General features: G+C 47.7%; 1 protein-coding gene across 2 annotated transcripts; it reads right to left on the reverse strand.

The window, feature by feature from the left end:
• Window positions 1-5651: 5651 nt before the first annotated feature.
• LOC148777972 (sialidase-2-like) lies at window positions 5652-27244 on the reverse strand. 2 transcript variants are annotated; one of them, XM_088835118.1, is made up of 3 exons: window positions 27033-27244; window positions 7935-8139; window positions 5652-6599 (listed from the first exon to the last, which is right to left on the reverse strand). In XM_088835118.1, exons 2-3 carry the CDS (start codon window positions 8133-8135, stop codon window positions 5661-5663), a joined length of 1140 nt encoding a protein of 379 aa, XP_088691244.1. In that variant the 5' UTR covers window positions 8136-8139; window positions 27033-27244; the 3' UTR covers window positions 5652-5660. The 2 variants fall into 2 exon arrangements, 1 of the variants encoding a protein (XP_088691244.1); XR_016037154.1 differs by lacking the exons at window positions 5652-6599; window positions 7935-8139 and adding exons at window positions 25043-25372; window positions 26379-26477.

Below are 27244 nucleotides of genomic sequence, written 5' to 3' on the forward strand. Positions count from 1 at the left end.
GGTCGCAGAGTCGGACACGACTGAGTGACTGAACTGAACTGAGAAGGACCTGGGTGGGGCTAAGGATTCTCAGGATACCGGTACATTCAATATAGGCTTCCCACATGGTGCCAGTGGTAAAGAACCTACCTGCCAATGCAGGAGACATAAGAGATGTGGGTTCAATCCTCGGGTCGGGAAGATTCCCCTGGAGAAAGAAATGGCAACCCACTCCAGTATTCTTGCTTGGAGAATCCCAGGGACAAAGGAGCCTGGAAGGCTACAGCCAATTCCACATTTAATAGTTCAGGAAGGTTCCTGGGCACTAACCCCTTGCCCACAGACAGTAACTCTTAGGACATGGCCCAGGTCCCTGAGGGCTGACTGGTGGAAGTAGAAGGTTGCCATGGTAGCAGAGCCTATCTACCCTCTCCTGAGGGTTTGGAAGATGGAGTCCTTTCAGATCAGGAAGGCCTGGGTTCCCCGGGATGGATGGGGGGATTGTGCCGTCACAGGAAAGGTTGTGACAACAAGGAAGTTAGACGCCAACACTCCCCTTTCCCCTCCCTTGAGTCATCAGATGTCAGGATGGGCCAAAGAGAGGAATTACATGAGGACATGACAGAAATGTGGCAGAGGACGAGATGGTTGGAAGGCATCACCGACTTAATGGACAGGAGTTTGAGCAAACTGCGGAAGACAGTGAAGGCCAGGGAAGCCTGGCGTGCTGCGGTTCATGGGGTCGCGAGCTGTAGGACGTGATTTAGGGACCGAACAGCAACAGCAAACACGACAGAAATGATCCCTTTCCTAGCGTCTCACTTTCTGTATGTTTGGGGGGCACTGTGACTTTGAGGTGTCCCAGGGTACGCTTGTCACGCTCAGAGCTGAGTGCAGAAGCAACCGCTCCCCTCACCACCGCCAGTCCCCCTTCTCAGCTGCTGAGCAAGAAGAGCAGGGTCATGTTGGTTTCTTATTGTCACCGTAAGAAACCCCCACCCACTTGTTGGCTTAAAACTATACACGCTTCTTCCCCTCTGGGATTCCCAGGTGGTTCAGTGGTAAATAATCTGCCTGCCAGTGCAAGAGACTCAGGAGATGTGGGTTCGATCCCTGGGTCAGGAAGATTCCCCAGAGGAGGAAATGGCAACCCACTCCAGTATTCTTGTCTGGAGAATCGCATGGACAGAGGAGCCTGGTGGGCTATAATCCATGGGGACTGCGTGTCCGACTCGCAAAGTGTCAGATATGACTGAGCATAACGCAAGCTGTTCTCTAATTCTGAAGGGCACAAGCCTGGAACCAGTTTTTCAGGCTAACGTCAAGGTAGGGGCATGGCCACGCCCCCTCCAGGGTCCTTCCTTGCTTCTCCAGCCCCCAAAGCTACACTGCTCGCCCTCCGCGGCTTGTGGCTTCTCCCATCTTCGAAGCTGGCAGTGCAGCGTTGACTTTCAGCATCACATCCTCTCTGTCTGTAGTCAGCCCTCCCCTGCCTCCCTGTGCTACAGACCTGTGTCATCACGTCTATGCTCTCCAACCCCCGGCTCACCCAGGATGACCTTCCTGTCTCAAGATCCCCAACTTAACCATATCTGCAAAGTCCCTGTAGCCACATAAAGCCACAGTCACAGGTTCTAGCGACCAGGAGGCAGACACTTTTAGGGGTCATTATTCAGCCTACCATACCAGCCTTGTCACAGGGTCTTGGTGCCCCCTCCCCAGGGGCAGGAATGCCAGCAGCCACGTTCACTCCTCAGCCCCAGAATCACTTTCTCGGTGGCTTCACAGAGCTGGTCCCCAGGCCCCAGGAGTCCAGGCCTCTGTCGCTGTTGCTGGAGCCAGGACATAGGTGTGGAAAGGCTCCCGTGACTATCACAGGGGGAAAGGCCATACCAGAAGGTGACAGTGAACGTGTAAGTTGCTCAGTCGTGTCTGACTCTTTACGATCCCATGGACTCTACAGTCCGTGCAATTCTCTAGGCCACAATACTGGAGTGGGTAGCCTTTTCCTTCTCCAGGGGATCTTCCCAAACCAGGGATCGAACCCAGGTCTCCCTCATTGCAGGCGGATTCTTTACCAGCTGAGCCACCAAGGAAGTTTGCCAGACCAGACAGTTAAAAGGGGCATGCTGACAGATGGAGCTGAGGTGCAAGGTAGCAGCTCTGAGTTGATCCCAGGGCCAAGGGGCCTCCCAAGCCTGGAGCCCCAGGTCTCCCTGCCCGTGCTGAGTGGGGTATGGGAGAGGCCAGGCTCCCTTGTTCCCTGCTGTGTCTGGGCCCTGCTTGTGGGGTCACCCAGCAGAACACTGAACAGGGCTGCCCCACCATTTCAGGCCAGGCAGCGGGTGTACAATGGACATGCACAAGAGTACAAGCACACACACACACGCTGCACCAGCCTCCAGGTGTCCCAGGCAGTGTCAGTGGGCTCACAACTGGCCAAGATCCCCACCCCTCATGTGGCACAGCCTGGGGTAGGGTGCTGTGTAATTGAATTAAGGGCCCCCTTCCCCAGGCTTCAGAGTCTGAACTGCTTCTAACATTTCCACCCCAGTCGTCCAGCTCTGAATCTCACTTCTTTGCGTTGGTTTGTTTGTTCATTTGTTTGTCAAGTGGGTTTCCCTGATAGCTCACTTGGTAAAGAATCTGCCTGTGATGCAGGAGACCCGAGTTCAATTCCTGAAGATCTACTGGAGAAGGGAAAGGCTACCCACTCCAGTATTCTGGCCTGGAGAACTCCATGGACTATGCCGTCCATGGGGTCGCAAAGAGTCGGACATGAATGAGCGACTTTCATTTTTGGGGGAAGTTAGGGGGAGGGGAGGGGCCTGCTGGAAGGAGTATCTGTGTGGGGGGGGAGCGGGGGGGCTTCCCTGGCAGTAGCACTAGCGGAAAAGAACTTGCCTGCCAATGCAGGAGACATAAGAGATGTGGGTTTGATCCCTCGGTCAGTAAGATCCCCTGGAGGAGGGCATGGCAAGCCACTCCAGTATTCTTGCCTGGAGAATCCCATGGACAAATGAGCCTGGCTGGCTACGGTCCAGAGCGTCGCAAAGAGTTGGACATGACTGAAGTGACTTAGCAGGCACACATTCACGTGTGTGTGTGTGTGTGTGTGTGTGTGTGTGTGTGTGTGTGTGTGTCTAAGGACACAAATCACAGTAAAAATTCAGTTTCACTGAATGTATCCTGGATTGGATCCCAGAACAGAAAAAGGACATTGGTGGAAAAACTAGAGAAATCTGAATGAAGTCCAGAGTTTAGTTAATAGTAATGTACCAGCGAAGCCTCTTCATTTTGACAAATGTACCACAGTTATGTAAGATGATAATATTTGGGGAGACTGGGTGTGGGGTGTTCGGGAACACTCTGTACTATGCTTGTAACTTTTCTATAAATCTAAAATTATTCCCCCAAAAAAGTTCATTAATAATATTCAGTCCCACCAAATTTTTTAATTAAAAATACTCAGTTCCAAAGTTTTACAACCCAACACAATATATTGATGAGGAGCTTTAACTGGCAAATCTACGATTCAGTTTGATGTTTATTTTTATTATTGAGGTATAACGTGTATAGAGTGAGGTGCACAAACCCTGTGCTCACAGATCATTCTTCCTAACACCCGGAATCACTCACCTCCCCAGCACTAGATCAAGCAAGAAAAGATCTCCAGCACCCAGAAGTCTCCTGCCAGCCCGTTTTTGGTGAACAGCTCTCCTCCACAGAGCTGGCCACTCCTCATTTATTTGGAAGATTGGTTTAGTCTGTTTTTGAACTTCAGATGAATAAAATCATAAAGTGTGTACTCTTTTGAGTCAAGTCTTCTTTCACTCAACACAGTGTCTGCAAATCACCCATGCTATCGTGTGTAGCAGTTCGTTCTTTACCGCTGTGTTGTTGATCAGCTGCAAAGTCACGTCTGACTCTTTGCAACCCCACAAACTGCAGCACGCCAGGCCTCCCTGTCCTTCACCATCTCCTGGAGTTTGCTCAAATTCATGTCAGATATGAGTAAAGCACTTAGCATGCAACCGCACAACCTCTGTGAAAGGCAAGCGTTCAAGAGAGTGATTTTTTCTTAAACGTTTTGTATTGGGATTTTTGTGGTTGTTCAGTCGCTGAGTTGTATCCAACTCTTTGTGACCCCAGGGACTGCAGCACGCCAGGCTTCTCTGTCCTCCACTATCTCCCCGTTGCTCAAACTCAAGTCCATTGAGTCGATGATGCCATCCAACCATCTCATCCTCTGCCACCCCCTTCTCCTCTTGCCCTAAATCTTTCCCAGCATCAGGGTCTTTTCCAATGAGTCGGCTCTTCACATCAGGTGGACAAAGTATTAAAGCTTCAGCATCAGTCCTTCCAATGAATATTCAGAGTTGATTTCCTTTAGGACTGACTGGTTTGATCTCCTTGCAGTGCAAGGGACTCTCAAGAGTCTTCTCCAGCACCACAACTTGAAAGCATCAGTTCTTCAGGGCTCAGCCTTCTTTATGGTCCAGCTCTCACATCCGTACATGACTACCGGAAAAACCATAGCTGTGAATGTGACATTATTTGGAAAAGAGTCTTTGCAGAGGTAGTTAAGTGAAGGGTCATCCTGGATTGTCCAGGTGGGCCCTAAGTGTCCTTAAAAGATACAGAAGAGAAAGCAGAGAGGGAGGAGACGGCCATGGGAAGACGGAGGCAGACCTGAAAGTGATGCAGCCAAGAGCCAAGGGAGGCCTGGGCTTCTGGACGAGGCAGGGGAGGACGTGCCCGTGCTCCCTTGTGGCGAGCACAGCCCTTTGGACACCTTGATTTGTGGCTTTTAGCCTCCAGAACTGTGAGAGAGTGAATTTCTGTTGTTTTAAGCCACTAATTTGGTGGTACTGTTTTGCAGCAGCCCTGGGAAACTTACACAACAATAGAAGCCAGCTGACTTTTCCTAGACCCTGCCTTATCTCCCTGCAAAGCTGTGCTCATGGGCCCTGCTCTAAAGCATTGAGGACACACAGAGAGACACACAAACGTACATGCACGTCTCTGCTAATCTGCATCCCGATCCCAGCCTGTGCCCAGGAACGTGATGAGCTAAGGAGAAATGGGCTGGACTAGATAATTCATGCTGAGAAGGCAATGGCCAGCCACTCCAGTACTCTTGCCTAGAAAATCCCATGGACGGAGGAGCCTGGTAGGCTGCAGTCCATGGGGTCACTAAGAGTCAGGCACGACTGAGTGACTTCACTTTTCACTTTCACACATTGGAGAAGGAAATGGCAACCCACTCCAGTGTTCTTGCCTGGAGAATCCCAGGGACGGGGGAGCCTGGTGGGCTGCCGTCTATGGGGTCGCATAGAGTCAGACATGACTGAAGCAACTTAGCAGCAGCAGCAGCAGCAAATTCATGAAGACCTGCAGAAAACCCGGGCTGTGCGGGAGCAGACAAGCTGAGCCCAGGGGCTCCAAGAAGCCAGGTTCCTTCAGTTTCTGGGCTGAAAATAGAATCCTCTGGGGAGGCTGAGACAACAGAGGAGGGAAGGTGCCCAGCGGCAGACACACACGAGGCACACTTTTGATCACACGTTCAACAGAGGGAAGCAAGAGGCGGCCTCCCCAGTCCAGAGGGACCTGGGCGGAAGAGAACCACCAGCCTCTTGGTGGGCAAAGCCCTGGTGGGCAGCACCCAGCGGGCTCGTCGCTCACTGCGGCAAAAACTCAGCTGGGAAGGCTTGTTGCAAGGTGAACATTACAAAGACTATCTCCTCATAATCATCCGATTCGTACAGACACCCAAACTGGGGTGACCCGTCGGGGCCGGTGCCCATGCTCTGCAGGTCTGAGTAAGCGCAGCTGCCGGGGGCCAGCAGGGTGGGCTCCGACCAGGTTGAGGGCGTGGGGGGCCACCGGTTGAGGTACACGCCCAGGTTGCATCTCTGCTGTGGGTCAGTCGGGTGGGTGTAGAGCAGCCACCAGTCCGGGGGTTCGGAGCCCGCGTGGGGGCTGGGGAAGCCGACGATGCTCCCTTGGCAGCCGTAGGGGGGCTCCACCAGCTTCTGCACCCGCTGAGACTCCTCGAAATCCAGGCCGTTGTTGGTGCTCTGGGCCTGGACCCTGGCTCGGAGAGGGGTCCTCGCGTTCAGATACAGCACCCTCTGTTGCCCATCCCCAACTTCGGCCACCTGGCACTCCACGGTGTCCTGGGCCACGAAGCTCCCTCTCGCCCACGTCTGCCCGTGGTCATGGCTGACTAAGCAGAAGGCGGAGGGGGAAGGCGCCTGCAGGGAGCAGTGGTTGCGGTAAGCGTAGGCTGGCACCACCAGGCTCCGTGTCGGGTTTTGCAGCTGCAGGCAGTGCCCAGGGCCCACCGCGAACGTGGCCCAGTCCTTGTGGGCCGAACCAATGACAGAGTCCGTGAGGTCGGTGGGGGGGCTCCAGGACCTGCCATGGTCCAGGCTGGTGACCTGGCACAGCCGCGTCACGTTGACCCTGGTCTGAAGCTGGTGATACTCCGACACCTGCCCGGGGATGGCGATGAAGAAGAGGAAAACGGTGCCCGTGGCCTCGTCATACAGGGGGCTTGGGTTCATGGACCGGTAGCCCTCCAGCTGGGCTTGGGAAACCGCCTCCTGCGAGTGCCACTGCGGGAGAGGAGAGGAGAAGCAGAGCCCGAGAGGGCCAGTGACCGTGACGAGGGGGCGCTCTGGGGGCAGGCAAGTTAGCAGGAAGGGCCGTGGAGGAGCACTCTTGGACTAGCGTTCTTTCATCCTTACAACACTTCCCAGAGCGGGAGCCAGGGCTCTGCCTCACTCCCTCCAAGATGGCCCAACCCCACCCAAACCCTCCAGCACCCATCCAGGGCACCCATGACGTGCTAGACCTCAAGTACAAAGATGCTTCGGGCACCAGCTCTGCCCAGCTCCAGCCTGGATCCTTCAACTTAACAGCTCCATCCAGCTTCCCCTTCTTGAAAGGCAAAGCCTTAGGACTAACCAATGGTCTGCCAGGGTGGGACTGAGCGTGACATCACCTCCCGTCTTTCACACATCATACTCTATTAATGCGGTCTGCCAGGGGGCGGCACCGTGACCCTAGGACTCAGTGAGCTTCCGGAGTCCCTGAGTCCACGTCGTAGATGCTGCCGCTCTGCTCTCTATCCCTGTTCATTGATGTGAGAGTACTGGAGTGGGTTGCCACGCCCTCCTCCAGGGGATCTTCCCAACCCAGGGATCGAACCTGCATCGCTGACGTCTCCTGCATTGGCAGCTGGGTCCTTTACCACTAGCAGGGAAGCTCCTATTCATTAAAAAACCATCCCCCAGTGAGTGAGTCTAAGGGCAGACACGTGCCAAGGATCTAACACCCATGGTCTTATCTAACACTAACCTCTAACTCCTGGGCACAGGTAGTACTACCTCCATCCTACATCTGCAGACTGAGAGGCTTAGACAGGGCAGATGAGCCTCCCAAGGCTGTCCTTCTGCTTAGCCGTGGAACTGGGACATGAACCCAGGTCCCTCTGCTTCAAACCCATGCTCTAAGCAACTACACGGAAACAATGAGCACACAGTAAAAAGAATGACAATATTAAATCCTTCACATGTGATAAGCCAGCCTGGGGATCTTCATCAGAATTACTTATCCATATGCTGGAACTCAGGACCCAGGCAATCGCCCCAAACACCCTGCCCCCCAGGTAGGTGATGCTGAGCTGGTCCTCCCTCAGCATCTCAAGGATGTAGGGGGATCTTTCCAAAACCAGTTTCCCCGACTGACTTGTACCAAAGCAGATGCCGCCAGGCCAGCCGAACTTGTTCTGGGTGAACCTGTGTGAGATCTGGGCGATCACTGGGGGATACCTTCTCTGTCCACCCCTGATGGGCCCTCGAGCCCTCTGGCCCCCAGACCTCAGCCATCTAAGGCTGGGCTGGTTCCCGTATGCCCAGCAGAGTGGCGGTACCCCTGTCCGGCCTTACCTGGACCTGGCGGGTGGATGCATCGTAGCTTCCCCTGCGCAGGACAATGAGCTTGGCCTGCTCGTCCTTCTTGCTCGTCCGCTCTTCCGCAAAGGCCAGCAGGGTCTTCTGCTGAGGCAGGTAGAGCAGAGCCGGGATCCTGTAGATGTGGGCTCCCGACTGGAACACCCTCTCCCTCTGCAGGACGGGGCAGGACGTCATGGTGCTGGAAGGGGCACAGGAAGCGAAGCTGAGTCCCTGGCAGTCCCGTCCTGCGATGCACCAGAGCCGCCCTCCCAGGCAGGTGCAGCTCACCCCTCGGGCCAGCCGACCACGCTGGGGGCCTGTCCCCCTCCCACACAGAGCTCACACCCCGTTATTACTTGCCAAGCCCCTGTTCCCTCACTCTCCTCTCCCTGCCATGCAGTCTGACAGCACCTCTGTCCATGAGATGTTAGGAACGGCGATTTGGAAAAGTGTATTTTGTGTTGTATTTTTATTACCGGTTGACAAACCTCCTTACGACAGATTTGTGATAACCTGCAACTACTTTAGCCAGACCCAGCATAGTCTTATGGAGAAGGAAATGGCAACCCACTCCAGTGTTCTTGCCTGGAGAATCCCAGGGACGGGGGAGCCTGGTGGGCTTCCGTCTATGGGGTCACACAGAGTCGGACACGACTGAAGTGACTTAGCAGCAGCAGTAGCAGCAGCATATTCTTAATCAAACGCTGAGCCCCTGGTGGGACGGGAGGAGGGCTGAGTGGCATTCTGCAACTGTCCAACAGCCAGAAACTGACACATGTGAGCTTTATATAAATCTAGAGCCCCAGAAAGTTGTCTTTGAAAAAAAGGAGGGGTGGGAGGGTGGGGAAAGTGAAAGTGTTAGTGGCTTAGTCGTGTCCGACTCTTTGCAACACTGTGGACAGTAGCCCAGCAGGCTCATCTGTCCATGGGATTCTCCAGGCAAGAATGCTGGAGTGGGTTGCCATTCCCTTCTCCAGGGGATCTCCCCGACCTAGGGATCGAACCCAGTTCTCCTGCATTGCAGGCAGATTCTTGACCATCCAAGCCACCAGGGAAGCCCGAGGGGTGGGGGGAAGCCTTGACTCTTGAGGTTCTCCTCTCCAGGTTTCTAAGGCTGAGGCCCAGTTGCCCCTCCACGTGGACTCCGACCCTGGGGAAGGGGCAGGGCGTTGGGAATGGGACAGAGAGGACTCTGACGACTCATTCAGGCTCAAGGGATCCTCCAGACAGACAAGAAAATGAAACTTAAAAACAAGCATTTCAGGGGTCTTCCCTGGTGGTCTAGTGGCTGATTCCATGATTCCACTGCGCAGAGCACATGTTCGATCCCTGGTCAGGGAACTAAGATCCCACATGCCATGAAGGCAGAAATAAAAAATCAATAAATAAACATATTAGGAAGTTTCCTGGTGGTCCCGTGGTCGCAACTTTACCTTCCAATACAGACAGTGCAGTTTCAATTGCTGGTCAGGTCACATGCCTCATGTCCAAAAACCAAAAACATAAAAAAAAAAAAAATACAGAAGCAATATTGTAATATGGGCTTCCCTATGGCTCAGTTGGTAAAGAATCCGCCTGCAGTGCAGGAGTCATGGGTTTGATCCCTGGGTTCGGGAAGATCCCTGGAGAAGGAAATGGCAGAGGGGTGACGGGAAGATGGCGGAGGAATAGGACGGGGCAGCCACTTTCTCCCCCACAAAATCAACAAAAGAACTTTTGAACACTGAGTAAATCCCACAAAAAAACTTCTGAATACTGGCAGAGGACATCAGGCACTCAGAAAAGCAGCCCATAGTCATGAAAGGAGGTAGGAAATAGACAAAAAGATAAAAAGAGAGACAAAAGAGGGAGGGACGGAGCTCGGTCCCGGGAAGGGAGGCTTAAAAAAAAGAGAGAGACAGAAGTTTCCAAACACCTGGAAACACTGGCGAGTGGAACCTCAGAGGGCCGCATAACTAGGAGACAAAAGACAGAAATAATTAAAACTCACAGACTAAGTGCCCAGAGGAAACTCTCAGTGGAGAAGCGGTGCAGACACCCGCGCCCCTCACCAGCAGACGTGGACTGGGAGGGAGGCACCGGCAGCAGCGCTTATAGGGAGACCGGCGGCGGCGTTAGAGGGAGAACCGGCGGCGGCGCACAGAGGGAGAACCGGCGGCAGCGTTAGAGGGAGAACCGCTGGTGGCGTTAGAGGGAGAACCAGCGGCAGCACTCAGAGGGAGAACCGGCGGCGGCGCTCAGAGGGAGAACGGCTGTGCGCTTATAGGGAGAACCGGCGGCGGCGGCGCTCAGAGGGAGAACTGCCGGCGGCGTTAGAGGGAGAACTGGCGGCGGCACTTAAAGGGAGAACCGGCGGCGGCGCTTAGAGGGAGAACGGCTGTGCTCTTGGAGGGAGAACCAGCGGCGGCACTCAGAGGGAGAACCGGGCTGAGGGAGAACCGGGCATGAACGCCCCAGGGCAAACTGAGGACTCGAACCTAAGATACCAGAGCAGAGGTTGCAGCTGAAGGGTAAGAGGGCTGGAAAAAGCCTGCGAAAAGCCCCAAGCCAGGCCCGCCTGCAGAACCGGGCGCTGAGGGAGCGAGCGGCAGCGGGTGGCCCAGCCCCCAGCCCCCGCCGATGCGGGCGGGGAGGGCGGCCAGCGCCGGGGCGGGGGCAGCCGCGGCCCCAGAGAGGCTTCCCACGCCAAGCTGCAGGCAGGCTTCCTTGCTGGACAGGACTTCTTGGGTTCGGGCTGGTCGATATCTGCCTGAGAAACTGCACCGGTTGTACTCCCAGAAAACCGAGCGGCAGGGACCGGGAAGGCGATAAGTCGCAGCGACCGCACTCGCCAAACGCCTGGTCACCTGAGCTGCTAGGACCGGGGAAGGCACAAAACGCAGGCCCAGCCAAGTCTGCACCTTGGTCGAGTACCCGAGGACCTGAACTTGAGCCGCTCAGACCTGGGAAGTGCAGGCAACCCAGTGCCAGCTGCGGACAGCTCGCAGCAGAGCAAACTAAAGCCTAAGCAGCATAAACAGGAAAACACACACGCCTCGAGCGGGACCATTCCCAGTGTAGCCGAGACACTGCGAGCACTCCCCACAGACGCCAGGGATATTTGTTAGCTGTTCCTCCCTCCCCATAGCAGGACTGAATAGGAGAGCCGGGGGGGAAAAAAAAGTGTCCACCACCGCATCCTGGTGTCACAACGGGAATTAGACACTAGGGAGACCAGAAAACAGAAGAGGGAGAAGCCTTGAGCCTCCTGCAAGATTAAGACTGACAACCAGAGGCAGAGGCTTAAGGCCAAATCCTGAGAACACCAGAAATCTCTGGTTCCAGAGAACATTAACTGATAGGTACTCATCAAAGGCCTCCATGCATACACTGAAACCAGGCACCACCCAAGGGTCAACAAGTTTCAGTGAAAGTCATACTACGCAAGCTATCCAGCAACACAGGAGAATAGCACTGAGCTTCAATATACAGGCTGCCCAAAGCCACCCCAAACCCACTGACATCTCAAACTCATTACTGGACACTTCATTGCACTCCAGAGAGAAGAAACCCAGCTCCACCCACCAGAACATCGACTCAAGCTTCCCTAACCAGGGAACCTTGACAAGTCACCCATCCAACCCCACACACAACGAGGTAACTACATAATAAAGAGAACTCCACAAACTGTCAGAAGACGGAAAGGCCACCCCGAACACAGCAATATAAGCAAGATGAAGAGGCAGAGAAATACCCAACAAGTAAAGGAACAGGATAAATGCCCACCAACACAAACAAAAGAGGAAGATATAGGGAACCTACCCGATAAAGAATTTTGAATTTTAATTGTGAAAATGATTCAAAATCTGGAAAGCAAAATGGAGTTACAGATAAATAAACTGGAGAAAAGGATTGAGAAGATGGAAGAAATGTTCAATAAGGAATTAGAGGAAATAAAAAAGAGTCAATATACAATGAATAATACAATAGATGAGATCAGAAACACTCTCGAGGGCACAAACAGTAGAATAACGGAGGCAGAAGACAGGATAAGCGAGCTAGAAGATAGAATTGTAGAAATAAATGAAACAGTCGGAAAAAGAAAAAAGAATTTAAAAAATGAGGACAATATTAGAGACATATGGGACAATATTAAACGTCCCAACATTCGAATCATAGGAGTCCCAGAAGAAGAAGACAAAAAGAAAGACCATGAGAGAATACTTGAGGAGATAATAGTTGAAAATTTCCCTAAAATGGGGAAGGAAATAATCACCCAAGTCCAAGAAACACAGAGAGTCCATAACAGGATAAACCCAAGGCGAAATACCACAAAGCACATATTAATCAAATTAACAAAGATCAAACACAAAGAAAAAATATGAAAAGCAGCAAGAGAAAAACAACAAATAACACACAAGGGGATCCCCATAAGGATAACAGCTGATCTTTCAGCAGAAACTCTACAGGCCAGTAGGTAATGGCAAGACATACGAAAGTGATGAAAGAAAATAACCTACAGCCCAGATTACTGTACCCAGCAAGGATCTCATTCAAATATGAAGGAGAAATCAAAAGCTTTACAGACAAGCAAAAGCTGAGAGAATTCAGCATCACCAAACCAGCTCTCCAACAAATACTAAAGGATCTTCTCTAGACTGGAAACACAGAAAGGGTATATAAACTCAAACCCAAAACAATAAAGAAAATGGCAACGGGATCATACTTATCAATAATCACCTTAAACGTAAATGGGTTGAATGCCCCAACCAAAAGACAAAGGCTGGCTGAATGGATACAAAAACAAGACCCCCATATATGTTGGCTACAAGAGACCCACCTCAAATCGAGGGACACATACAGACTGAAAGTGAAGGGCTGGAAAAAGATATTCCACGCAAATAGAGACCAAAAGAAAGCAGGAGTAGCATTACTCATATCAGATAAAAAAGATTTTAAAACAAAGGCTGTGAAAAGAGACAAAGAAGGAAACTACATAATGATCAAAGGATCAATCCAAGAAGAAGATATAACAATTATAAATATTTATGCACCCAACTTAGGAGCACCGCAATATGTAAGACAATTACTAACAAGTATGAAAGGGGAGTTCACGGTTTACATACTGCTGAAGCCTGGCTTGGAGAATTTTGAGCATGACTTTACTAGCGTGTGAGATGAGTGCAATTGTGCGGTAGTTTGAGCATTCTTTGGCATTGCCTTTCTTTGGGATTGGAATGAAGACTGACCTCTTCCAGTCCTGTGGCCACTGCTGAGTTTTCCAAATCTGCTGGCATATTGAGTGCAGCACTTTCACAGCATCATCTTTCAAGACTTGAAATAGCTCAACTGGAATTCCATCACCTCCACTAGCTTTGTTCCTAGTGATGCTTTCTAAGGCCCACTTGACTTCACATTCCAAGATGTCTGGCTCTAGGTCAGTGATCACATTATCGTGACTATCTTGGTCGTGAAGATCTTTTTTGTACAGTTCTTCTGTGTATTCCTGCCACCTCTTCTTAATATCTTCTGCTTCTGTTAGGTCCATACCATTTCTGTCCTTTATCGAGCCCATCTTTGCATGAAAAGTTCCCTTGGAATCTCTAATTTTCTTGAAGAGGTCTCTTGTTTTTCCTATTCTGTTGTTTTCCTCTATTTCTTTGCATTGATCACTGAGGAAGGCTTTCTTATCTCTCCTTGCTATTCTTTGGAACTCTGCATTCAGATGCTTATATCTTTCCTTTTCTCCTTTGCTTTTCGCCTCTCTTCTTTTTATAGCTATTTGTAAGGCCTCCTCAGACAGCCATTTTGCTCTTTTGCATTTCTTTTCCATGGGGATGGTCTTGGTCTCTGTCTCCTGTACAATGTCACGAACCTCCGTCCAGAGTTCATCAGGCACTCTATCAATCAGATCTAGTCCCTTAAATCTATTTCTCACTTCCACTGTATAATCATAAGGGATTTGATTGAGGTCATATCTGAATGGTCTAGTGGTTTTCCCTATTTTCTTCAATTTAAGTCTGAATTTGGCAATAAGGAGTTCATGATCTGAGCCACAGTCAGCTCCTGGTCTTGTTTTCGCTAACTGTATACAGCTTCTCCATCTTTGGTTGCAAAGAATATAATCAATCTGATTTCGGTGTTGACCATCTGGTGATGTCCATGTGTAGAGTCTTCTCTTGTGTTGTTGGAAGAGGGTGTTTGCTATGACCAGTGCATTCTTTTGACAAAACTCTATTAGCCTTTGCCCTGCTTCATTCCGTGCTCCAAGGCCAAATTAGTATGTAAACCGTGAACTCCCAGATGTTCAAGCAGGTTTTAGGAAAGGCAGAGGGACCAGAGATCAAATTGCCAACATCCGCTGGATCATGGAGAAAGCAAGAGAGTTTCAGAAAAACATCTATTTCTGCTTCATTGACTATGCCAAAGCCTTTGACTGTGTCGATCACAATAAACTGTGGAACATTCTGAAAGAGATGGGAATCCCAGACCACCTGACCTGCCTCTTGAGAAACCTGTATGCAGGTCAGGAAGCAACAGTTAGAACCAGTCATGGAACAACAGACTGGTTCCAAATAGGAAAAGGTGTATGTCAAGGTTGTATATTGTCACCTTGCTTATTTAACTTATATGCAGAGTACATCATGAGGAACGCTGGGCTGGAAGAAGCACAAGCTGGAATCAAGATTGCTGGGAGAAATATCAATAACCTCAGATATGCAGATGACACTACCCTTATGGCAGAAAGTGAAGAGGAACTCAAAAGCCTCTTTATGAAAGTGAAAGAGGAGAGTGAAAAGGTTGGCTTGAAGCTCAACATTCAGAAAACAAAGATCATGGCATCTGGTCCCATCACTTCATGGGAAATAGATGGAAAAACAGTGGAAAGAGTGTCAGACTTTGTTTTTTTGGGCTCCAAAATCACTGCGGATGCTGATTGCAGCCATGAAATTAAAAGACGCTTGCTCCTTGGAAGGAAAGTTATGACCAACCTTGATAGTATATTGAAAAGCAGAGACATTACTTTGCCGACCAAGGTCCGTCTAGTCAAGGCAATGGTTTTTCCCGTGGTCATGTATGGATGTGAGAGTTGGACTGTGAAGAAAGCTGATCGCCGAAGAATCGATGCTTTTGAACTGTGGTGTTGGAGAAGACTCTTGAGAGTCCCTTATACTGCAAGGAGATCCAACCAGTCCATTCTAAAGGAGATCAATCCTGGATGTTCATTGGAGGGACTGATGCTAAAGCTGAAACTCCAATACTTTGGCCACCTCATGAGACGAGTTGACTCACTGGAAAAGACTCTGATGCTGGGAAAGGTTGGGGGCGGGAGGAGAAGGGGACGACGGAGAATGAGATGGCTGGATGGCATCACCGATTCTGTGGACATGAGTTTGAGTGTACTCCGGGAGTTGGTGATGGACAGGGAGGCCTGGCGTGCTGTGATTCATGGGGTCGCGGAGAGTCGGACACGACTGAGCGACTGAACTGAACTGATGAAAGGGGAAATTAACAATAACACAATAATAGTGGGAGACTTTAATACCCCACTTACATCTATGGATAGATCAACTAAACAGAAAATTAACAAGGAAACACAAAGTTTAAATGATACAATAGACCAGTTAGACCTAATAGATATCTATAGGACATTTCACCCCAAAACAATGAATTTCACCTTTTTCTCAAGCGCACATGGAACCTTTTCCAGGATAGATCACATCCTGGCCATAAATCTAGCCTTGATAAATTCAAAAAAGTTGAAATCATTCCAAGCATCTTTTCTGACCACAATGCAATAAGATTAGATCTCAATAATAGGAGAAAAACTATTAAAAATGCCAATGGAGGCTGAACAACACACTGCTGAATAATGAACAAATCATAGAAGAAATCAAAAGAGAAATTAAAATATGCATAGTAATGAACAAAAATGAAAACACAACAACCCAAAACCTCTGGGACACTGTAAAAGCAGTGCTAAGGGGGAAGTTCATAGCAATACAGGCACACCTCAAGAAACAAGAAAAAAGTCAACTAAATAACCTAACTCTACATCTAAAGAAACTAGAAAAGGAAGAAATGAAGAACCCCAGGGTTAGCAGAAGGAAAGAAATCGTAAAAATTAGGGCAGAGATAAATGCAAAAGAAACAAAAGAGACCATAGCAAAAATCAACAAAGTCAAAAGCTGGTTCTTTGAGAAGGTAAATAAAATTGACAAACCACTATCCAGACTCATCAAGAAACAAAGGGAGAAGAACCAAATCAATAAAATAAGAAATGAAAATGGAGAGATCACAACAGACAACACAGAAATACAAAGGATTATTAGAGAATACTATCAGCAATTATATAGCAATAAAATGAAGAACTTGGAAGAAATGGACAAATTCCTAGAAAAGTACACCTTGCCAAAACTGAACCAGGAAGAAATAGAAAACCTGAACAGACCCATCACAAGCACGGAAATAGAGGAAGTAATCGGAAAGCTTCCAGCAAACAAAAGCCCAGGTCCAGACGGCTTCACAGCTGAATTCTACCAAAAATTTAGTGAAGAGCTTACACCTCTTCTACTCAAACTCTTCCAGAAAATTGCTGAGGAAGGGAAACTTCCAAACTCATTCTATGAGGCCACTATCACCCTAATCCCAAAACCTGGTAAAGATCCCACAAAAAAAGAAAACTACAGGCCAATATCACTGATGAACATAGATGCAAAAATCCTTAACAAAATTCTAGCAATCAGAATCCAACAACACATTAAGAAGATCATACATCATGACCAAGTGGGCTTTATCCCAGGAATGCAAGGATTCTTCAATATCCGCAAATCAATCAATGTAATACACCACATTAACAAACTGAAAAATAAAAATCATATGATTATCTCAATAGATGCAGAGAAAGCCTTTGACAAAATACAACATCCATTTATGATAATAACTCTCCAGAAAGTGGGAATAGAAGGGATATATCTCAACATAATAAAAGCTATATACGACAAACAGACAGCAAACATTATCTTCAATGGTGAAAAACTGAAAGCATTTCCCCTAAAGTCAGGAACAAGACAAGGGTGTCCACTCTCACCACTACTATTCAACATAGTTCTGGAAGTTTTGACTACAGCAATCAGGGCAGGAAAAGACATAAAAGGAATACAAATTGGAAAAGAAGAAGTAAAATTTTCACTGTTCGCTGATCACATGATCCTCTACACAGAAAACCCTAAAGACTCTACCAGAAAACTACTAGAGCTAATCAATGAATACAGTAAAGTTGCAGGATATAAAATCAACACACAGAAATCCCTTGCATTCCTATATCCTAATAACGAGAAAATAGAAAGAGAAATTAAGGAAACTATTCCATTCACTGTTGCAACGAAACGAATTAAATACTTAGGAATATATCTACCTAAGGAAACAAAAGACTTGTACATAGAAAACTATAAAACACTAGTGAAAGTAATCAAGAGGACACTAATAGATGCAGAAATATACCGTGTTCATGGATTGGAAGAATAAATATTGTGAAAATGAGTATACTACCCAAAGTAATTTATACATTCAATGCAATCCCAATCAAGCTACCAACAATATTTTTCACAGAATTAGAACAAATAATCTCACAATTTGTATGGAAATACAAAAAACCTCGAATAGCCAAAGCAATCTTGAAGAAGAAAAATGGAACTGGAGGAATTAACCTGCCAGACCTCAGGCTCTACTACAAAGCCACAGTCATCAAGACAGTATGGTACTGGCATAAAGACAGAAATATAGATCAATGGAACAAAATAGAAAGCCCAGAGATAAACCCAGGCACCTATGGACACCTTATCTTCGACAAAGGAGGCAAGAATATAAAATGGACAAAAGACAGTCTCTTTAACAAGTGGTGCTGGGAAAACTGGTCAGCCACTTGTAAAGGAATGAAACTAGAACACTTCCTGACACCGTACACCAAAATAAACTCAAAATGTATTAGAAAGCTAAATGTAAGACCAGATACTATAAAACTCCTAGAGGAGAACGTAGGCAAAACACTCTCTGTCATAAATCACAGCAGGATCCTCCAAGACCCACCTCCCAGAATATTGGAAATAAAAGCAAAAAGAAACAAATGGGACCTAATTAAAATCAAAAGCTTCTGCACCTAAAGGAAACTCTAAGCAAGGTGAAAAGACAGCCTGCAGAATGGGAGAAAATAATAGCAAATGAAGCAACTGATAAAGGATTAATCTCCAAAATATACAAGCAGCTCCTGCAGCTCAATTCCAGAAAACTAAGTGACCCAATCAAAAAATGGGCCAAAGAACTAAACAGACATTTCTCCAAAGAAGACATAAAAATGGCTAACAAACACATGAAAAAGTGCTCAACATCCCTCATAATCAGAGAAATGCAAATCAAAACCACAATGAGATACCATTTCACACCAGTCAGAATGGCTGCTATCCAAAAGTCTACATGCAATAAATGCTGGAGAGGGTGTGGAGAGAAGGGAACCCTCTTACACTGTTGGTGGGAATGCAAACTAGCACAGCCACTATGGAGAACAGTGTGGAGATTCCTCAAAAAACTGGAAATAGAACTGCCATGTGATCCAGCAATCGCACTCCTGGGCAGACACACCGAGGAAACCAGAACTGAAAGAGACACATGTACTCCAATGTTCATTGCAGCACTGTTTATAATAGCCAGGACATGGAAGCAACCTAGATGTCCATCTGCAGATGAATGGATAAGAAAGCTTTGGTACATATACACAATGGAGTATTTTTCAGCCATCAAAAAGAATGCATTTGAATCCGTTTTAATGAGGTGGATGAAATTGGAGACAATTATACAGAGTGAAGTAAGCCAGAAAGAAAACATCAATACAGTATACTAACGCATATATATGGAATTTAGAAAGATGGTAACCTGAACCCTGTATACGAGACTGCAAAAGAGACATAGGCATATAGAACAGTCTTTGAGACTCTGTGGGAGAGGGTGAAGGTGGGATGATTGGGGAGAACTGCATTGTAGCATGTATATTATCATAAGTGACCAGTCCAGATTCGACGCATGATACAGGATGCTTGGGGCTGGTGCACGGGAATGACATGGAGGGAGGATATGGGGAAGAGGGAGGGGGGAGGGGGGTTCAAGAAAGAGAACACATGTACACCCGGGGTGGATTCATGTCAATGTATGGCAAAACCAACCAATATATTAATGTAAGGTAATTTGCCTCCAATAAAATAAATTAAAAAAAAAAAAAGGAATACTGGCAACCCACTCCAGTATTCTTGCCTGGAGAATCCCCCTGGATAGAGGGGCCTGGTGGGCTACAGTTCATGGGCTCACAAAAGTCAGACACAACTTAGGGACTAAACAACCACTTCCAATATTGTCACAAATTCAATAAAGACTTTAAAAATAGACTGCATTAAAAAAATTTTAAAAAAATAAGCATTTGGCTAAAAAAGGTGGCTTCCCTGGTGGCTCAGATGGTAAAGAATCTGCCTGCAATGCAGAAGACCCACGTTCCATCCCTGACTCAGGAAGATCCCCAGAGGAGGAAATGGCAACGCACTCCAGTGTTCTTGCCTGGAGGAGTCCATGGATGGGCCATAGGCTACAGTCCATGGCTACAGTCCATAGGCTACAGACATGCCTGAGTGACTAACACACACAAAAAGGGTGGCAAGGGCCAAAGGAAACTTGGTTACCATGAATGACATTAACTCCATTGGTGCTGGGCCACCTGGGTGCCCTTCAGGGAGCTGAAAAGAACTTCCTCTTGGTCACACTCCAGAAAGGATTGTATTTGATGACTGGTCTGCCCAGAATATACAGTCCTGATCCCCTTGTCCTGACTGATACTCTAAAGCATCCCAGCTCCAGGCCTCCCCATGGGCTGAGCCAGAACCTCCTTCAGATTCTCAGCCCAGCTTCTACCTCTGCACAACCCCCACCATCCTCCCTTCAAGGGAGGATGTTCCAGGGCCCCTCCCCTATAAACATTCTGCATTGGAGCCTACTTTCTGGGGAGTCCCACCTGTGATGTGAGTCTGGGGAGGGAAGTAGGAAGCAAGGTGAGGTCTAAGAATCACATGGCCTCCTCTGTACACCCTTTACAGTTCAATTCAGTTGCTCAGTTGTGTCTGACTCTTTGCAACCCCATGGACTGCAGCATGCCAGGCTTCTCTGTCTACCACCAACTCCTGGAGCTTGCTCAAATGCATGTCCATTGAGTTGGTGATGCCATCCAACCATCTCATCCTCTGTCGTCCCCTTCTCCTCCTGCCTTCAATCTTTCCCAGCATCAGAGTCTTTACGATTGAGTCAGGTTTTTAGTTCTTCACACCAGGTGGCCAAAGTATTGGAGCTTTAGCTTCAGCGTCAGTCCTTCCAGTGAATATTCAGGATTGATTTCCTTTAGGATTGATTGTTTTCATCTCCTTGCTGCCCAAGGGACTCTCAAGAGTCTTCTCCAACACCACAGTTCAAAAGCATCAATTTTTCAGCACTCAGCTTTTTTTATGGTCCAACTCTCATATCCATGTACAACTACTGGAAAAACCATAGCTTTGACTAGATGGACCTTTGTTGGCAAAGTAATGTCTCTGCTTGTGAATATGCTGTCTAGGTTGGCCATAGCTTTTCTTCCAAGGAGCAAGCATCTTTTGATATCATGGCTGCTGTCACCATCTGCAGTGATTTTTCATCCCCACAAAATAAAGTCCATCACTATTTCCATTGTTTCCCCATCTATTTGCCATGAAGTGATGGAACCAGATGCCATCGTCTTTGTTTTTTGAATGCTGAGTTTTAAGCCAAAAATTTTCAATCTCTTCTTTCACTTTCATCAAGAAGCTCTTTAGTTCCTCTTTGCTTTCTGCCATAAGGGTAATATCATCTGTATATCTGAGGTTATTGATATTTCTCCCAAAAATCTTGATTCCAGCTAGTGCTTCATCCAGTCCAGCATTTTACATGATGTGTTCTACATATAAGTTAAATAAGCAGGGTCACGATATACAGCCTTGATGTACTCCTTTTCCAATTTTGAATCAGTATGTTGTTCCATGTCCAGTTCTAACTGTTACTTCTTGACCTGCATACAGATTTCTCAGGAGACAAGTAAAAGCGGTCTGGTATTCCCATCTCTTTAAGAATTTTCCACAGTCTGTTGTGATCTACACAGTCAAAGGCTTTAGCCTAGCCAATGAAGCAGAAGTAGATGTTTTTATGGAATTTTCTTGCTTGCTTTTTCTATGATCCTATGGATGTTGGCAATTTGATCTTTGGTTATGCTGCCTTCTCTAATCCAGCTTGAACATCTGGAAGTTCTCAGTGCATGTACTGTTGAAGCCTGGCTTGGAAAATTTTGAGCATTATTTTACTAGCATGTGAGATGAGTGCAATTGTGCGGTAATTTGAGCATTCTTTGGCATTGCCTTTCTTTGGGATTGGAAGGAAAGCTGACCTTTTCCAGCCTTGTGGCCACTGCTGAGTTTTCCAAATGTGATGGCATATTGTGTGCAGCACTTTCACAGCATCATCTTTCAGGATTTGAAATAGCTCAACTGGAATTCCATCACCTCCACTAGCTTTGTTCATAGTGATGCTTCCTAAGGCCTGCTTGACTTTGCATTCCAGGAGGTCTGGCTCTAGGTGGGTGAACACACCATCGTGGTTATCTGGGTCATTCAGATCTTTTTTGTACAGCTCTTCTGTGTATTCTTGTCACCATTTCTTAACATCTTCTGCTTCTGTTAGGTCCCTATCATTCCTGTCCTTTACTGAACACATCTTTGCATGAAATGTTCCCTTGGTATCTCTAATTTTCTTGAATAGATCTCTAGACTTTCCCATTCTACTGTTTTCCTCTGTTTCTTCGCACTGATCACTGAGGAAGGCTTTCTTATCTATCCTTGCTATTCTTTGGAACTCTGCATTCAGATGAATATATCTTTCCTTTTCTCCTTTGCCTTTTGCTTCACTTTTTTTCTCAGCTCTTTGTAAGGCCTCCTCAGACAACCATTTTGCCTTTTTGCATTTTTTTTCTTGGGAATGGTTTTGATCACAGCCTCCTGTACAATGTTACAAAGCTCCATCCATAGTTCTTCAGGCACTCTATCAGATCTAATCCCTTGAATCTGTCACGTCCACTGTATAAATTGTGAGGGAGTTGGTTTAGGTCATATCTGAATGGTTTAGTGGTTTTCCCTACTTTCTTCAATTTTAGTCTGAATTTTGCAATAAGGAGTTCATGATCTGAGCCACAGTCAGCTCCCAGTCTTGTTTTTGCTGACTGTATAGAGCTTCTGTTGCAAAGAATATAATGAATCTGATTTTGGTGTTGACCACCTGGTGATGTCCATGGGTAGAGTCATCTTTTGTGTTGTTGGAAGAGTGTGTTTGCTATGACCAGTGTGTTCTCTTGGCAAGACTCTGTTAGCAGGGAAAACCCTGCTTCATTTTGTTCTCCAAGGCCAAATTTGCCTGTTACTCCAGGTATTTCCTGACTTCCTACTTTTGCATTCCAGTCCCCTATGATGAAAAGGACATCTGTTTTTTTGGTGTTAGTTCTAGAAGGTCTTGTCGGTCATCATAGAACCATTCAGCTTCTTTGACGTTAGTGGTTGGGGGGGATAGACTTGGATTACCGTGATATTAAATGGTTTGCCTTGAAAATGAACAGAGATCATTCTGTTGTTTTTGAGATTGCACCCACGTATTGCATTTCGGACTCTTTTGCCGACTATGATGGCTACTCCATTTCTTCTAAGGGATTCCTGCCCACAGTAGTAGATATGATGGTCATCGGAGTTAAATTCACCCATTCCAGTCCATTTTAGTTCACTGATTCCTAGAATGTCAACTTCACTCTTGCCATCTCCTGTTTGACCACTTCCACTTTACCTTGATTCATGGAGCTAACATTCCAGGTTTTTATGCAATATCGTTCATTACAGCATTGGACTTCACTTCCATCACCAGTCACATCCACAACTGCCTGTTATTTTTGCTTTGGCTGCATCCCTTCATTCTTTCTGGAGTTATTTCTCCACTCTTCTCCAGTAGCATATTGGGCACCTGCCACCCTGGGGAGTTTATCTTTCAGTGTCATATCCTTTTGCCTTTTCATACTGTTCCTGGGGTTCTCAAGGTAAAAAGACTGAAGTGGTTTGCCATTCCCTTCTCCAGTGGACCATGTTTTGTCAGAACTCCCCACCATGACCTGTTTGTCTTGGGTGGACCTACAACACATGGCTCCTAGTTCCATTGAGTTACACAAGGCTGTGGCCCATGTGATCAGTTTGTTTAGTTTTCTGTGATTGCAGTTTTCATTCTGTCTGCCCTTTACAACTGCTTACATTTTCTCTACCATGTACATGTATCATTTAAAACTTAATTCAATGTTGTTGGGAAAGAAATATAAACTATCATTATTTTACTCAATCCATTATGAATATTATTGCTTGGATACGTGATTGCCTAAGAATATGTGATAGCCTAAACACGGGTGGAAGAACCATCTTCATCTTAAAATCTAGACCTGCAAAGGGCAGTCCAAGAGAATGGGGCTTGTAATACATAATGGTGTTGCTAAATTGAAACTTTATTAAGAAACCTAGATGGGAGAGAAATGGGATAGAAATGAAAATAGGGTAGGAAGATGCAGTTCAACAGTGTCCTCTAGAAAATTGATCAAGGGTTTGTTTAAGCTCTTAGGTATTTACCTAGGAGAGGAATGGCTGGGTCAGATGGTAATTCCGTGTTTAACTTTTTGAGGAGCTGCCAGACTGTTCCCACATCAGCTGCACCATTTTACATTCCTATGAGCAATGGGTTAAGATTCTAATGCCTCCACATCCTTATCAACACTGGCTATTGTGTCTTTTTTAATAACAGCCATGCCAGAGGGTGTGAAGTGGTACCTGACTATGGTTTGGATTGGCATTGATACAATGATGGCCAGTGATGTTGGGCACCTCTGCATGTGCTTATTGGCCATTGGAACTGAACTTTAGCCTGGAGGCAATGGTAAGATTTCAAACTGCTTTAGACAAGGGAGTGATCTTACCTGATTTACATTTTAGGAAATCCCTCTTTGGGCTTCAGGGGAAAAGGGACAGAAAGTGAGTCTATTATTTTCCAGGTGAGAGAGGGCAAGCAGTAGAATAAATAGGATTGGGATAGTAAACTGGGGAGGAGTTGAGTGTGTCCCAGTTTAAAGTAGTCTGAATTGATTTCCATAGCCTCTGTGACTGTTTTCTGGATTCCTCTTTCAGACCCTAATCTCCTGTAGGGCGGGGACAAATTGATTCATTCATATTTCAAAACTGTATTGTGTTCCTACCTTGTGCCTACATTGCTCCAAAAACTTGGGATGCTTCATGGATGAAACAGAGATCCCGGCCTTGTAAAGTTTGTGTTCTAGCTGAGATGAGTGGGTTATTATTATTGCCCCAAACCAAACAGTCATCACTAAGGCTGAGACCTGTCCAAGGACCTGACAAGGATGGCCTTATGTGACCTCACAAATGCCCACACATGCCTTGTACTGTAAAACCTCTGAGGCTGACGATGATGCCCCTGTGTGAGAGATGTTGACGTGGAGTGGGAAGGCTGTGGATTCACGCTAACTCCAGCCCCTATGGGCTGCTGGTCTAAGTGTTTGTCGTGTGTGTATTTAGAACCAAAGCTGGCACAGAACGGGGTTTCCCAGGTGGCACTAGTGGTAAAGAATCCACCTGTCAGTGCAAGAGATGGGTTTGATCCCTGGGCTAGGAAGATCCCCTGGAGTAGGCAGTGGAAACTCACTCCAGTATTCTTGTCTGGAAAATTCCACGGACAGAGGAACCTGGAGGGCTACAGTCTGTGGGGTTGCAAAGAGTCAGACTGAGCATGTATGCGCCCTGGCACAGGACAGGGGAGTGGGGAGGGAAAGGGGGACCCCAGTGTCTGCTTAAGAATTTTTCTCTATCCTCAGCCACTCAGTGCGGGCCCAAACACACACACACACACCAGCAACACCAGTTCCCAAATGTCTTCATAAGAATAACAGCAAATACTTCAGTGGCTCTTCCAAAGTGCTAGACACTCTTTAAGTACCCTACAATGATTTTTAAATGTTTTGTAAATTGTATCTACAGACTCTATTGCTTACAATACAAATTACAACTATTCATTCCTTTAATCCCCACGACATCCCCATGACATAGACACTATTATCATCCCGTTGTACAGATGGGGAAACCGAGTTCACTCAACCCTCCGGTGTCTGAGCTGGAACTAAAAACACTTCTGACCGCATGCAGTACTGCCTCCAAGAGGAGTTCTGGAAAATGCCATCCTCCCGCATCTGATGACATTTTCAGTGATGTCTCACGTTAACTGGCCCACTGGACCCCCTTCTGGCTCCATACTAGCAGCGACCTCCAACTGGCCTAGTGGGAAAAGAACTGAATCAGCAGTCAAAAACTCAGAATCTGGCAGTAGGTCCACTCCTAAGAGGTGTGTGGAAAAAAGTGAAAGTGAAAGTCGCTCCATCGTGTCCGACTCTTTGAGACCCCATGGACTATACTGTCCATGGAATGTTCCAGGCCAGAGTACTGAAGTGGGTAGTCTTTCCCTTCTCCAGGGTATCTTCCCAAACCAGGGTTTGAACCCAGGTCTCCCATGCTGCAGGCGGATTCTTTACCAGCTGAGCCAAAAGGGAAGTCCAAGAATACTGGGGTGGGCAGCCTATCCCTTCTCCAGCGGATCTTCCCAACCCAGGAATCGAACCAGTGCCTCTTGTATTGCAGGCAGATTCTTGACCAACTGAGCTATGTGCATCTTTGGGTAAAAATCCACCTCCCTGGGTTGTCTCCCCACCTGGCAAGAAGGGACCTGTAGGGGTGTCTCATGGTCCTGCCATCTCCAGGGAGGGGGCCGGACAAGGACCTGACCCCTGGGGGAGGGGAAGGTCCTCAGCACAACCCAGTCTGACCCGTGGCATCAGGCAATCAGAGAGAGGACAGTGCTCGGCGGTTGAACTGCAAGAAGCTGCCGTTTCAGAGGTCAAAAATAGAGTCATAGCAGTGATTCAATCGGTCCTACTTGATGCTACCAGCCCTGCCATGGTTTGTGGCCTTGTGGGTGCTGAACCCAGAGCAAAACATCTTATAAAGAACACTTACTTGTCTCCACACAGCATCTCAGAAGCGGGGATGCTGAGTAGATCAGGGAGGCAGCGGTGGATTTGACCTGGTCTGCTGGATTCCGGAACCTGCAGCCCTAACCACCGGGACTGCCCAGAGGAAGACACACAGCCAGGACTCTGAGGCCTGAAAGCCTTGCTCAGAAAAAGGCCAGCAGCGGACGATCCCTGCCTGCCTCTCTCCCTCTCCCGCTGGGAACACAACCTCACAAGCACCATCCAGATCCAGGGGCCCCATCACCAGCATTCACCTGCCCACTTTCAGAAGATGCTTTCACAGTTTATAAATCCACACTGCACCCCTTCTGTGTGCCAAGAAACAGGTGAACGGATGGGTCCTAGTGCTTGCCCTGTGGGAGTCCAAAACAATGAGAGCCAGTAAGTCTGGGGAGCAGGAGAGAGGACCCTGCAGCCTTCCCAGAGGAAGAGCCTTGACCTTGGGGCAGGTTGGGGTGGAACATTTGCTCCTGGTTACCATGTTGAAATAATGCTTCTCTCCAAAGCAGACAGCTATGGGCACCTCATCTGCCAACAACACTGGCAGAGCCAGGAGCCTGAAGTTTGGGCAGCCTCTCCCTAAAAAACCCCACTTCCAGAGGACCCAACACCTCTGCTTGGGTCCAGCTTGCCAGGATTCCCATCCCAAAATGAGAGGACATCTCTCCACACCCCCGCCACTGAGCATCGATCTGCAAGTTCAGACCATCGATAAATCATGGGCAGAATTAGGGACTCTCCTGAGAAGAGCCTTCTCCCCATGGTCCCCATCTGACATGTCCTCAGGACACCCAGAAGACAGAGTGGATGCCGCTTTCTAGGGGCTGAGGGGCCGTGAGCTGGCCGAATCTTTTAAATTGCCACGGCCTTCAGCATCCCCAAGAATCCCACCCTCACTCCACGATTACCTGGTACAGAAGAGCTCTGAAGAAACAGGTGGGTCGACTCGTTGAGAAAGTTGTGCCTCGAGGAGCGTGTTCCAGTTTGGATCCCAAGGCCCCAGGTGGGAAGTCGGGGGTGTGAGCAGGGGCCGTGGGGACCCAGCTTCTAGAACAGGGCAGCTCTCGTATCCTCCAGCCTCACCTGGAGCCTCAAGGCCTCCTCCGTCGAGCTCGTGCCT

The sequence above is a fragment of the Moschus berezovskii genome, chromosome 4 (genome assembly GCF_049115385.1).
Source record: "Moschus berezovskii isolate FMDL1 chromosome 4, NW_MosBer_1.0, whole genome shotgun sequence".
NCBI classification, from domain to species: Eukaryota; Metazoa; Chordata; class Mammalia; order Artiodactyla; family Moschidae; genus Moschus; species Moschus berezovskii.

Bases quoted from the DNA above. Each gene is read 5' to 3' on its own strand.
- LOC148777972 (XM_088835118.1), bottom strand. From the start codon at position 8,135: ATGACGTCCTGCCCCGTCCTGCAGAGGGAGAGGGTGTTCCAGTCGGGA. The intron at 6,600-7,934 runs GTAAGGCCGGAC...CCTCTCCCGCAG, and splicing joins CATCCACCCGCCAGGTCCAG to TGGCACTCGCAGGAGGCGGT.